General features: G+C 40.8%; 1 protein-coding gene across 1 annotated transcript; it reads right to left on the bottom strand.

Moving 5' to 3' along the window:
* Positions 1 to 4,763: 4,763 nt before the first annotated feature.
* On the bottom strand, positions 4,764 to 14,556 carry LOC146373790 (uncharacterized). The gene is made up of 5 exons (XM_084951862.1): positions 9,111 to 14,556; positions 8,319 to 8,552; positions 7,064 to 7,220; positions 5,841 to 5,970; positions 4,764 to 5,635 (listed from the first exon to the last, which is right to left on the bottom strand). The coding sequence occupies exons 1-5, from the start codon at positions 13,562 to 13,564 to the stop codon at positions 5,448 to 5,450; spliced, it is 5,163 nt and encodes a 1,720-aa protein (XP_084807988.1). The 5' UTR covers positions 13,565 to 14,556; the 3' UTR covers positions 4,764 to 5,447.
* Positions 14,557 to 14,833: the final 277 nt, after the last annotated feature.

The raw sequence follows: 14,833 nt of genomic DNA, 5'->3' as shown, positions 1-14,833 counted from the left end.
GTATTTTCTAATTATGTATTTCCATCTTTCTGCATCATTAAAGCGGGCTGTTCCTTAAGAGAAAAGATTAAACTGCCCGGCTTATGCAAAAGGATTACGGTAATAGAAAGCTCATTCAGGAAGATGAGAAAACAAAGACGTCCTCTACCTTCTCTTCTATTCCCACCTGCTGTTCTGGTTTATAGGCTCATTCAGTTATACTCCACCACCATTCAACCCCCTTTAGAGCTGAATTTATCTTGGGACATGAGGTTTTGTTGCAGTGTTAACGATAGTGATGAACTCCCACATACATTTATAGACACACACATATATAAATGATTCCTGTGGGTCCCTGGTAGCTTTGGTACTCATTTGACCGTCTCCCTTGGGTTTCTTGATTCCCATATAGCAAATTTAGAATAAATATGGTTCCCTTGAAAGTCCAGCAAAAATTCCCAGTTGTCTGCAACTCTCTCTGTGAAGTCTATCTCTTATTGTATGTGTTTTTGTCTTATTTTTTACACAACACATATAAATGTGATTCATCAGGTTTTCTATGCATAATGCGCATCTTATGAGAGACCAACCACAGCCCAGCATTCTGCAGTCATTTCATCCTCTGAGCTAGCTTTTTGTTCAGGCTTTCATTTGTGAGACATGGTTAGAATTTTTTGGTTAATAATTTTACTTGTAAAGGATTTTCCCTTCCCGGCTCCTTTTAAATCTGTCAGCTCGCCCTGCAGGGATGCAGAGCGCATGTGGAACACATCTACAGGGTCACATTCATTTAGACATGTCCTATTGATTATATGTTTATTTTGCAAAGCCCAAAATGGGATAATCTCTAACTATATTATTGTGAGGCTTTACAAGATTATAGATTCATTATTTCTGCAGAGCGCTATCAAAGGGTGGAGCATTGTGGTGAGCTGTGAATGCCGGTGCACTCATATATAGGAAGACATGAGCAGAATTAATAATTTAATGATATGAAAGATCTTCACTTAATACAAGGTCACATTTGTTTTATTTTGACAGCATATCTTCTTCCACAAAGACCAGAAAGGCTGTTTTCATCACAGGCATAAAATGTGCCCTGCTTAGATTTTTTTTTTTATTCTGCAGATGGCAAAAGTGTCAACCCCTCAACTCAAGTCCTAACTACCCAATCGCTTTCACTCATCCTACAGAGACGGGTGCAATAATAAATGAATTTAACATTCACTGACAGCCACAGCGTCATGCCTCACTAACTAGCACTATTATTTAGGAGAGACTCATGGATTGATGTTCCAGTGTAAAGCAGGCAGCCGTGATAAGATTTCAGATAGACTTCCACCCTCAGGTAGCCTGTCTTCATTGATGGAACCCGCATCTTGTAGCTCAGCCAATGGCATTAGCAAGCTCCACCACACCCGGTAAGCTGACTGGTTAGAGCTAAAGGGTTTTTGTCCTCTAATGGCTAACAAGCTTAACTCCAGCATTTCTTATTAATATTCTGTGAACACAGACGCCACCACTGGACTAGAACATTGCTGGGCCTCTCAAGAGCACCAAACATTTTTTACTCATTATTCATTTCTACAGAATAATAAATATTGTCACAATAATGGTTACCAAAAAAGAGTCAGACTGAAAAACTGTGAAATAATTATTTATCCTTTGTGTAGTGGTTCAAAATCTGAGGGTGCAGTAATTTAGTAGTGTTTCAAATTTAAATCCCATATAATATAAAGCAGGGTCTGTTTTGATTTGCCTAGATCAGCCAAAGTCAAGAGTCATTCTGCACACTGTGCTGTGGCCTACTTAAAACCAGAGAAACTCCCATGGAGCTCACCTAAAAAAAAGAAAGTGATGTATAATTTGGAAGATTGTATTCAAAAAACATGAACAACACAGGCTGTTGACTATGTTTTTCGTAATGCTACCCAGTCATATCCAAAGTGACCCACCTGACCCAAACATCCATTTAAAAGCAGCACATTCTGGTCAGGTTAATATCACAAACTGACCATCTCCTAATACCAGTTTTAATTCACTTTTTACATTAATAAATAAATGTTTATACACCTCTAACTCTACACATGTGAGTAATTTCAAACTGAATTGCTGTGGCTTACCTGCAGTAACTTCACCAGCAGTGCCCACCCCCACACTGTGGGAATCACTGGCCTAGGCACACGCAAAGTAACATATAATTTACTTATTGTTTGGACTTTGATTTAAAGGTATATGATGTAAATTCTGATACCATTAGTTAAAAACATGTCTGCTAGTGCATGAAAGTGGGAGCACAGGAGTTGTTGTCTTCACCAATGTGTCATATTTTGGCTTAAAATGGACTCAAGGAGCAGACTGGTTAATATTTAGGGACAGCTGGTAACTGGCTGGGGAGGATGGTTTATCAGGGACGCGACCAGGAGCCCTGCCAGAGAAGAGAGAAAGTGTTAACAGCAGCCAAGATCAATTGAACAAGACATTGCAGACTTGTTTAATTAATTTCCACTATCTTCTTGTTGGTCTTATGAATAAAGTTTCCAGAGATGTTCACGGCTGGTAGGCCAAAATCCAAATCAGACTAGGGGTGCAGGGAATGGTGTTCAGGCAGGTGGAAAGCAGGTAAATCCATTCCTTTCCAAGGAAAGGAAGTGACTGATTGAAGCAGGCGAGAGTAGCTGGAGGTGTTTGAAATATTCTTCAGGTAGGTTGTGATTCAGATTTACAGGACAGGCTCCAGAAAGGAGATGACAAAACTGGGTTGCGAAGGAAAAAGCACAAACACTAAATGTAGCAGGGAGGGACTTATTATAATTATCATTATGATCATCATCATCAATCACCGGCCAGGATTTGAAGACCAGCTCTAGCCTCCACTCTTCGCCAGATGGTCTGCTACCTCACGGTGGGAAATCAGCTCATATAATATTGCTTAATGTTCATGTTCCTCCTCATGTTATTTTAACATGATTTTCTCCCTGCATCTTCAGTATCCACACTCTAGGTTCAATACTCACCTGTCTCTCACCATGTCTTCCAGTGCTGGTCAACTCAGTCTTCATGTTTCTTACTTGTCTGCTCTCCTGCCTGCAACAATCCTCCGGACACTGAAAAGGGAAAAAGGTTGTGCATCTTGGCTACTCACTCCTTGACTCTCTCGGACAGTCACCTAGCTGCCTCCCCTGGGATTATTGTTCTTCATCTCTCCAAGTGAGCGATTTAATTCTTCTCACTCTTCTGAAAATTCTCACCTTGACATCCCTGATCGCATTTACTGGATTAACCCACCTTTTCTTCTCTTACAGTGAACTCATCTGCTGTGACATTTACAAAACTCTCTCTATTAAGATTCCTGAGTTAAATAAAACCTTTGCTCTAAAGAAACAGTTCACCACTATGTCTGCATTTGGGTCTAAACTCAAGCCTTTGTGATCATTTGTATTTTCTAATTAGTTTTTATTTTTGTTTTGACTCTTTGTTTTTCATTTTTAGTTTTATTCAGTCCAGGAATGCCTCATCAGACAAGCTGTAGTCATTTTTATTTTACCAAACTAACAGATACTAAAACTAAGATTTATTTATTTATTTATTTTTTACCAAATTCAGGAAATCATTTTCAGTTCATTTCTGATTTTTATTAAATGTGGTATATAAACCAGATATGGAGACCGTTCACCTTCAAAGTAAAAGTTGTGCAGTTATTGCAAATGTATCCATTCCACTTCTAATCTTGTGTGAATGGGATCAAGTTGGCAATTACACGTAATCTGCTTGTGATAATTGAGCAATTAATTGTGATAGGTGTGTGATAGCCCTGCGACAGACTGGCAACCTGTCCGGGTGTACCCTGCCTCTCGCCCTAAGACATCTGGGATACGCTGCAGCACCCTCGCAACCCTGAAAAAGGATAAGCATAAGCGAATGGATTGATGGATGGATGTGTGTGATTGAAGTGTGAAATCTGTTTCATGTGCGTCACACATGAAACAGATATTCCCATTAACTTTTACACTGAATCCGTCAAATCAGATCTTCATAGATTAGAATTAGAAATCTATATTTTGTCCACAAATAGTGGCATAGTTGCAACATGACATAGGTATTGTCATGGTCACAGGGAGATTACCATCCTATTTTTCCTGAAGTCTGACTGACATATTTAGCAGCAGTGAGGGCTTCCATTAATGCCAGGAAATCCAGACATCAGATAAAACGTCATTCAAGACACTGTGTTCTGGGCACCTTGCAATGTTTATGAATACAAGTTAGAGAAATTTTAGATTTCTACAACTATGAAGTCTGAGTTTATACTTTTAACAGCAACACTGAGAATGTTAATAGATAGAAATACAAAATAAAAGTGCACAGTTTTAGATTCTCCTATAAACCATTCACAGCATAACACAAGGTCACTGAAACAGTTGTGCAATGAATTAAAAGGACAAACCCCACTTTCTTCCTTTTGTCCAGTGACTATGCGAAACGTGTGTGACTATTTCAGAAAATCACCGATGCAAAACCTGAACTCTGATTTCAGATAGGCGCAGAGGGAGGGAGTCTTGAACACCTTGAGCTGAACTCTATGCTGATGGAATCTTATCATTCAAATACTGCCCCTGAATTTCGTGTCTGTTTTTGCTCCCACTAAAAACCCTGAAGGTCATCATCCTTCATTGGAAGTCAGTGTTGAACTCCCTGCACAGCAGTGCACCTACATTCAAAATGAGGAAAGAGAAAGAAACAGTGCTAACAATGTTCCCCAAAAAAACTTTACTGGTGCACATAAAATGGATCAAGGAATATTATGTTAGGAATACTGCTAGAAAGGCTTTTCCCATTTGTATTTTGTTTCATTGTACTTATTAAGGATTCAGATTAGAGATTGAGATCAGGAAAAAAATTCTTCTTTAGACACAGATTAAAAGTAAATCAGCACTGATACATATTCTGATATTTTTTTTCCACTATTTCATATTATTAGCCACATTACGTTACAGTGTATAGATACAGAAGCAATATTTCAGGGCTGTTGTATGTTCTCTTGCAATAATAAATGAGCTTCTACCACAAAGACTCGATATAGGTAACAAGACACAAATGCATACATTATCGTGTATCAAACAGTTATTCACAAGCCATTATTCTCAAAGTGGGAAACAAAGCATGCTGATTTCTTGCCCCTGGGGATAAAACAAAGGGCTCAAGGTGTTTTTTCTATTTGTGAATGATAATCGACTGCTCATGGTTAAGTACAAAATTAGAGTGCAACAGCTGTGTCACCTGTGAAAGGCGGTGTGAATTGGATTGCTCCTCATTGTCTAGTCTAGCCTATACCAGCCAATGCAGCTGGCCACCTCTGCTCTGTGGTTAATATGATTGACTCCTCCACTGTCTGTTGACTAATCTAATTGTCTGCAGCTATTTTGGTAAAGATTTGATCAGTGTAAAAGGCGACGGTCCCTCCTTGGTCACGGAAGGATCAAGTCACCTCCTGGGTGAAGACAGCCGCAGCAGGCTCGTGGCGGAGCCGCCGAGCGGAGCAGCCAGTCACCCCGCTTACGGTAGGCCAGCCACACCAGCAGCAGCATCACTGTGACAAGCGAGGAGCCAACCACCAGGCTGACTATGACCAGAGCCAGGTCCAGTTCTGATGGTTCTGAAAAAAAAACACAAACAAACAGACCATAAAAGTCACAGCCATGACTTGTTTGTGCAGTGTTCCCTAGTCTCTTTTACTTTCATCGTGTAGCTTTATATGACGCACTCATGAGGAGAATATCTCATTTCCTGTCACATCATCTGCCGTGCATGCTCTGTTATCTCAGATCATCATTTTTGTGTAAGGACCAGCTAATAATTACCTATCTCCTCTGGAAAGGTAGAGTTCTTCACTTGTTTCAACATGGGTCCAAAGGATATGCGATTTTTCAGATTGGTGACAATAGTTTGCGAGCCCTCTGAGGGAAGTGCACGCCTCTTCTGAAGGCACTGCTACAAAAAGACGAGGAGATATGAAACAATTACGTTTGGAAAATGGTGAAATAGCTAACAGGTTATTATCTGTTTGGGTGATGGATGGTTGTTCTTTCTGTCTGTGATGATAAACAGAAAGAAATGTGCACGAAAGCAACACAAACAAATCACTCTGATAAATATTTTGGAAAAACCTGATTTCTTTCCTGGCAGTTTTTTTTTTAGTTGAATAAAAAGAGCATGAGCAGAAGTGTTTATTTCAAATAAAGAGCTGCAAATAAGGATTTGAGCTTGTAAGGAACAGCTTTCATTTAATCTAGGCATCCCATTCTGATTTAGAGCAGCTCAAACAGGGTTTTTGCAATGCAATGTATAGCTTTTCTGTAGCTGATGTGCTTCACCAGAATACATAGTCTCACATCAAGTGCAAAGAAGAAACACAATTTGTCACAACAAGAGGGGGGAAAGGAGCAATAGATGTGGACAAAGAAAGTTGCAGATAATGCGATACAATTTTTGTCAAAGCTCAAACTCTCAAAGTGTTTTACTGCTCTATAAGATGGAGCTTTTATCGTCTATCATATATCCCCACTGTTTTACATGACCACTGCAACAGGAAAAAACTAAAGAAAAATGGCTGAGAACTTAGCAATACTAGAATCACAGCTGCTGTGGGAGCTGTGGAAGTGCTCTTCAAAGCCAGACATACAAAATGAGTCTCTGGAGTTTTTCCTCTCTTTCACCTCCTGGTATTAGAGCTGCTCGTCTAGTGTTATTCTCTAACTTTGTGAAGACGGGGTTTGACTCCGGTCTTTGTATTCTTGCTAAAGAGTGAGATGTATAAAATACTTATTAGTATTAGCAATGGCATGTTGCATTAGTTGTACCAAAGCATTCTTTTAACTTTGATTCTGAAAAATTATGTATGCCTATGCTTTCAAATAATTTTCATTTACCCTCTCTCTTTGCTCTTGTACCCAACCAATTTAAAGGAGCCCGCTCACTTCTAGTCTGTCTCCATGTTTTCCGTGTCACAAAATTTAAATTACCTTCAGTCGCTTGCTCTTTCATTCTCTCACATCATTACGCTGTGCACCCACTGCAATCTTACCCTTTCACAGTCAGAGTGGTTCCTCAGGCAGACACTCAGATCGCAGTGTAGGTACACTACTGAGTAATTAATCATTTGGAAGAGACTGATGGTGAAGCTGGCACTCGTTGACAAGGCAGTGGGCAGTAGTGTGATCCCTGCTGGTTCTGCTGCTAACCTGAGGCACCAAAACAAATGCAGAGTATAACCTTAGTGGATTTCTTTTTCTTTAAAAGAAATAGTTTAATGTTTAAGGAAAAGCGCTTAAAGTGAGAAAATCCTGCCACAGGCCATGGAAGCTGCAGTAATCAATAAACAGTGCACCCTTTTTGTGTCAATATTTTGGATTGGACTGAGCTGAACACTTAAAAAAACAATAAATCATATTAGGTAAATGTCAGCTTTTGTTTTAGGGTGTTGTAAGATTGGTAGTTATGGTATGTAATGTTAATAAGTTTTGCTATAAATTCTGATTTAGCGTCCAGAATATATTCACCAGTGTGCTGATTTTTTAATCGTTTCCTCAACTCTTTAGGAGGTATTAAGGTTATTATATCAAGGTAATTTAAAATGATTTACTGTTTTTTTTCTTCATTTCACTCAGGAGAAATACATTTGAAAAAAACTGCACATCACTGGTGTAAACATTTTTTTAAGTTTAACAGTCACTCAGACTTTGATATTTTACAGGTTGTCTATTTACAGTATATTGCTGCTTCTCCATATGTGTGGAGTGCACCCAATTTCAATCTATCTGACTGATCCTGGCTCAGAGAGATAACACCATCAACCTACAACAGCCTTCTTTTTATCTAGAATATTTAACTCTTAGAAATGGACCTGCAGCTTCCTGGATTGATGTAAGTTATAGTAAAACTGTTTATCTGGTAAAAAATAAATAAATAAATAAAAATAAATATACTTTTAAGCAGTGACCGTCTAGCCCTACGTATAATAACAACCCTGGGCCGTGTGGATAACTGTTACCTGGTAAAAATTTGATACCTGAATTTTTTTCATTATTTTATTCCCCCCATCACCAGGTCAGAGATTTGGAAAAATTGAACATTTAAACTTATATTTAATCAAAAGTTTGAATGAGACTGCCTAACAACCTTATTACAAGAAGTCAACAAACACTAATGTTATCAAAGACATCAGAATTCTATCCATCCATCCATTTTCTTGACAGTTTATCCAATTCATGGTGGTGGGGGATTGCTGAAACACAAGACTTGGAAAAGAACAAACTCTTATTTCCGGCTTTCCTGTTTACCTGGAGAAAAGACAGCAGGTAGAGTTTGCAAGGTCTGGATGGATGGTTGGAGACAGGCAACAGGAGGTGACCCCGAGGTTTATCTGACTGTTGTTTGTCTTTAGGTTGATAACCACTCTGAGGTTCCCCTGGGCAGGTACAGCATCGCCAGGCTCTACACCTCTCCCAAGGTCAAGACTCATTTCTGCTGTGTAGTTTCCACTGCCACACAGATCCTCTGAAACTTCTGTTATACTACCAACAAATTGGTGTATTTGCAACATGAATCTTAACATATTTACATCATAAATATCTTTAAAGAAGGGCGGCACCAAAAATGTTATTGTGTAAAGTACTGCATATTACATACTTTATGTTACTGATAAAAACATACACACAGGAATCTTATTTTGTGATTGATTTCTCAATGTAGACATTCATTTACATCTATTTTGATTTAGTATAGAAATCAGCTTTAGGACTTGCAGTCACATGAGTATCTCAGGTTGAACAAATACAGCTCTGAAAACTCTCCCCACCTCAGAGTTTTCACAGTTGTGAAGGGTGGTAGTAGTAGTTATGTCTAAGTTATTTTGTTCAGCTAAAATTCCTAATTGTGCTATAAACATTACATTGACTGCAGAAATAAATAAATAAAATGGCATTCTAGTCTGTTTGCCAACTTTGGTTCCTGACTTCTTTTCACAAATTAGGAAGAAAAAAACCGTAAAAGTCATGGGATCATTTCTAGTCAATATTTTAATCATTCAAAATCTCCAGTATGTGTTAACTAATTATAAATAGTAGGATTACCCAGAGAGATACAGATGTGATGAGGTCCTTCCCCTGCGCTTCAGCTTTGGCAGCTCTGACTCAGACTCTGGCAGTAACAGGCTGCGCCCAGACTCTTCTTTAGCCGCGGCACTCACTGACCTGGTGGCATTTTGCGCTTCAAGTACCTCGACGTTGCCTGCTCCTCGGTTTAATTGTGTTTTTGTGTTTTTTTCAGAGAGCACCGTCAGCTCAGTAGCCTTTATTGTGGTCTGCAGAAGAGCTGCTTCAGGTTCAGATAAAGTGACCTCTTTAGCAGGAGCCTCCTGAGCCTTCGAGGTCTCTCTGTGAAAGCGTCTTTGTGTTGTTTTCCTTACAAAGTGGGGCCTCTCAGGTGTCCAGTGCCTCTCCAAATGAACAGCTTTAGCTGCCACACTCCTGGCCTTTTTTGACATCTTTTCATCAACGCTGCGATCGGATTCACCGATACTGATGAATGCTGAAAGCGTTGCATATTCAAGGTCAGCGGCCTGCGGTGTAGCCTTTCCAGCTACAAGACAGTCAGAGCTGCAATTGCCATTTTCTGGTTTTGCGCCAGCAGTGTCCTCGTCTCTGAAATGATCTCTTTCTGTGACTGTACCCTGTGTTTTATACATTTTCTGACTATGATCAATTTCACCTGCTCCAGTTGTTGTTTCAGTCGTCTTGGTTGACCGAGCACAGCCGATAGTCCTACAGCTGCTTTTATTAATAATGTCTGCGGGCGAGATCCTTGTAGTTGGTGCAGAATCTGCCATGAATCCAGATATCAATTGACTTATTGAAGTCTTTTCATGCGAGGTCTGCCTGTCAGGCTGCTCTGTTCTGTCCTGCGTATATGCTGCAGAAATTTTCTCAAGTAGAGATTGTTTGGCTTCAAAAGCACTCTTTGTAGTCAGAGCTGTTTTGATGTCTTTAATTAATGAATATTCCATTTTTCTAAGCATGGTAGATGTTGGACCATGCAAACCTTCAGCTCTGTGGGATGTCTGCAGCAAGTCTCTTTGGATGTCCTTCTCTGGGTCATTAATATTATGTGTTATTGCAAATACAGCAGGAGCAGCATGCTGACTCTGTTCAATAGTCCGTACAGAAATTTTATCCTCAAGCAGCTCGGCACTGTGTGTTTCTGTTGTGTGTTGTCTTTTCACAGCAGGGGTGGGTTTGCCAGTAGTAGGAGTTATGGGAGGCCCTATCAATGACAAAGGCTCAGTATGACGATTCGAGTGCTCTATGTGCTCAGCAGCAGCGCGAGATGACTTTTCCACAACTGGCACACTCTCACTAGCCATCAGCAGTGATTCGTGATCTTCTTTGGACACAGTAACACCACCTATGGTAGGAGTTGGAGCCAGGGACACGGAATCATCAGTTACTGCTGTGATCATTTGAAAGGAAGAAGTAATTAGCTGGTCGTCAGTCTGGTGTGTGGATTTACTGAGGATAATGATATCATTTCTGAAAGTAATATGTGCAGCAGGGAGAGCACTGTTGCTCACTGAATTGTTTTGCTTCCCGGGTGTTTTTTCTGCATGATGCTTCACATCAGAAACAGACATTTTAGTCACATCATCATGCTGGATTTTAGGCATTTCAGGCCAACCTTCTGACTCAACATCTGGAGAGGTGCCAGATGGGGCATGTGTGCTAAAGGCAGGTGTTCCAAAATCATACACAAAATTGTCGTCCATAGCATGCTCAGTCCTGGGCCCAGCATGAACCGCAAGCATGACAGACTTGATGGGAACTGTCACTGTGCTGTTTGCTTCATTTTCGCCATTTACACTGATCAGGTCATTCTCATGAATCATTTTCATTGCTGGTTTATCAGCCTGCATTATAGACAAAGAGTTAAGTTCATCTATGTTATCTTTATTGCTGCCGGTCATTGGTGTAATAAAAGGTAAACTGTTCTTTTCAAGTCTCATCTCTGATATTTGCTCTGTGACCAGCTCTAAATGTTTCACTTTCAAGGTCACCATTGTTCGTGCATTATCGTTCTCCTTGATTTGATTTGTCTCATCAGCAGTCCCTAACAAAGACTCGACACGGTCACTTTCACCATTCGCATGTTGAGTGTTGGAATTGGCCCTAAGTAAGTTTAGTAAGACAGGGCTAACCGCTGATCCGGTTAGCCCTGTCAGCCTATAGGTGCCAGGTAAAATGTCACCTCCAAACAGGCTGAGATTTAGCAGCGGTGACATGTTGGTATGGGGAAATTGATCGTTTTCCGCTTTAGGACTCGATGATGCTGTTAGGGTATGCACAGCTCTCTGCTCGTTACCATCAACAGAGGTATGCAGAGCATCTGGATGGGCTGTCTGCTCTGACAGTTTAAATGAGCATGGCTGGCCTGAAGTCATGTCAAAAGAGGGGGAGGAGGAGGACTCGCTGATCTGAGGGACAGGCTGCGCTTGGCGAGGCTGCAACTGGCCTATGGAGATGTGGGCCTCGGATGACAAGGCTGTGGCTGTGGGTGGCCTAGTAGATGAGTCATTATACATCTTCTGGTGTGGACCGGGATTCACTGATGCTATAATGTATTCTGCTTGCTCGCTCTCATTTGCGGTATGTAAAATTGAATTGGCCTTTGAAACTGAAGCACTAAATTTATGCCTGTGATCTGGGATGTCGTAAATAATTGATATATTGGGAGTAGAACTATTTACTGTAAAGTGGGGCTCAGCTCTCAGGACTCCATCTGCGGTTGTCAATCGACGGGTGGTGAGTGACAACATATTGCTGATAGTCTTTAGTAAAGGGTGAGTGAATTTAGCTGCACTGCTGTTTGGGGAAACCGCTGGCTTTAATACGTTCCCAAACTTTAAAGTGTGATGTCCAAATGTAGCTTCAACAACTTCGTTCCGGGCACTTTCTTTAGTGAGTGATGACGTAACTTCATGCTTTGGAAGAACGTCCTTGGGGGGAGAGAGATGAGATCTAATCTGTGTGTATGGCTCTTTGGGAAGAGATGTTGCTTTCGATTGGTTTGGGCTCTGACTTGTTGTTCTGTGATTTTTTGTCACTTTATAGGTAAATGATTTATTTGTGATTTCCACAATTGCTGTAGCATTTTCTCCCAGATGAATGCCCTTGTTCTCAGTGGTTCCCAGCTGTTTAATCAAACTGGGGCAGGGAGACAGGTTCTCAACAGCGTGTTCTTTATCTCTGTTAAATTCTTTAGAATTAGTAGGGGGTCCAAGGGGAACATTTGTCATGTCCTTTTTCCCAGTTTCCCCAACACATTTATTGTCTTCTTTCCCCTCTGGTGTTTTCTCACTTCTATCCTCTGCTTCTTCCCTTTTTAAAGACTCACTCTGCTTTTCAGCTGCAACTTTTAGGAAATTCTCTTCATATATTTTAGTCACACTGTCTCTTTCAGCTCCTTCTTCATCACTGATTTGCCCTTTGCTTTGATCCAGGTTTTGTCTCAAGGTTACACCCTCCTCTCCATTGGTCGCTCCACCTTTTTCCCTACTCATGTTGGCGGTTTGCGCTGTCATTTCTTCCCCTTCCCTGTCTACATTTTGATTTGTCTTAGCTCCGGTATTGATTATTTTTTCTTGTTCTTCTTCTCTGCTCTCTTTAAATTTTCCTCTTTGATAGTTCAAAGTTGTGTCTTTCCTGGTTTTCTCTCCTTCCTGCAACTTTATTATTGCTTTCATCTCATCGTTTTCTGTCTTGTTCCCATTTTCTACAACTGCATACAACACCTGTTCATTTTCATCTCTTGATTTTGCATCATAATCTCTTAGTGACTCTCTGATTAAATCCCCACTATATGTTGAATAAGACTGACGAGTTGATGCTACATTCTTCCCTCTAGCTACATCATAAGTTCCTACCTGGATGAGTTTAGACTGAGTCCCTGAAAATTTACCTATTGTCAGTTTCTCAGAAAGGGATTTGCTTGATAGTGTTGGTAGTGTCAACAAGGGCATGTCATCACCAAAGTCCTGACTCAACTCTGAGAGAAACAACTTCCTGGGGAAAACTTCTGTTGTTGCGGTGGTTGTAGTTTGTGGTTCTCTTATAACTGGTTTGTTCATTGGCCCTGGGGGATCAACAGAAGAATGTTTAACAATGCTGTGTACAGCGTTAAATGTCAGAGGATCTTGTTTATCTGTCAAGTGTGTCTTTGTGGTTGCAGAAGCAAGCTTCATGGCAGAATCCTTTGGTAACAAAGTCAGTATGGGTCCTTTGGTCTGAAAGCTTGGTTTAGCTGGTGTTTGGAGTCTCAGAAGAGAGATCAAAGAATCCACTCTTCCTGTCTGAAAGTGAGACTCAGGATTTTTGACTGGCAAAGCGGTTGGCCTACTCCCGCTGAAGGGTGTTACTGCACTGTGAGCTTCAATCGAGCTCATTCTTACTGCTGGATGAGATGCAGTGCTGTGATCACTACCCTCTGTAATAACACTTATGTGACTGCTGTGGGGAGCTGAACTAATAACAGGCATATTGCTTACCAGCCCACTGCTGATGTCCAAAGACTGTCTTTGAATGAAACTTTTTAAGTTTGTTGAGACACTGTGGGAAGCTGTTTTGTTATTCTTGCTGAAATATATCAGGTCTGACGGCGGGACCCCAGTGCTTACTTTTTTTTCATACAGCTCTTTTTCTCCACTTTCTACTGGTTTCCTTGCAATATAAAAGGATTTTGATGAGTGATAAAGTGTTGTAGATGTTGAGACGGGTCTCTCTTTGACAGAAGCTTCACTAGGATAGGCATGCCTCAATTGCTTCTTGGTGTCTTCTTTTGTTTCTGACGACACCTCAGCAAGAGGTCGTGTGTGAAATGCAACCGCTTCTGGAGCTGATGAAAAAAAAATGTTTGGGGAATCATTCAAAACGCTTTGAGTATGACTCTGAGTGTTACTGGAGGAAAAAGAAAGGAAAGTCTGATCGTAAGGTAAACTTCCTCCCTCGCTGAAACTGGAATGCTTGGTGAGGTTTGCATGACTGACGTCTCTGTTTAATATGTCTTCTTGCACTCGAGCTGACTGTTGATATAAACTGGTTAATGAGGCTGTAAGTTTATTGTTGTCTGGGGAGCCATGAGTTGACAGTGCAGCTTTCCCGGTGGAGCTTGGCCTTTGATCTTTCAGGCAGGTCAAACACAAGTTTATTATTGTGCTTCCTCTCGGTGAATCTTCTGCTGTAGCATTCTGAAAGATGGATTGCACTGTGCCCAAGCCATATAGGTCTCTTCCCGGGTTTGTGGTGTCCTTGCCTTGAGACTGTTTGTCACTGCTGTCATTATGTGCTGCATCCAGGTTATCAATTACACGAGAATGAGATGCAGATAGCACTGGAGGTCTCAGGGATCCATCAGCAGATGTGAGCCTAACAGAGTTAGTGTTTCTTTGATTCCTGTAATCAAGAAGAGTGTGAAACCAAGGAGGGGCTTTCACTGCATCTGCAGTCAAATTGCCCTCTGGGTCAGAGGTGTCATTCATCATTGATTCTATTGCAGATTGCGCAGAAGATGATGAGATCTTTTCATAATTAGAGATCAATAGTTTTTCTGATTCAGTGTCAACCCTCATAGCCGACGGCTCTCTCTTTAATATGAGAGAGCTATTCCCATTTCTGGAGACAAAATGCTTTGAGCTTGGTAGGGAAATTAAAGCTGACGCCTTTGTGATTTGACTTTTCTTATAAGGTTGTGTCGGTCTGGTGTCAAGCAAGACCGCCTCTGGAAACTTGGCGGTCAATGCCATTGCGGT

Source organism: Perissodus microlepis, chromosome 14 (assembly GCF_051167445.1).
Source record: "Perissodus microlepis isolate ML-2025 ecotype Zambia chromosome 14, ASM5116744v1, whole genome shotgun sequence".
Lineage (NCBI taxonomy): Eukaryota > Metazoa > Chordata > Actinopteri > Cichliformes > Cichlidae > Perissodus > Perissodus microlepis.
Note: the sequence above shows the minus strand (reverse complement) of the source record. Positions and strands in the feature narration are given on the sequence as shown.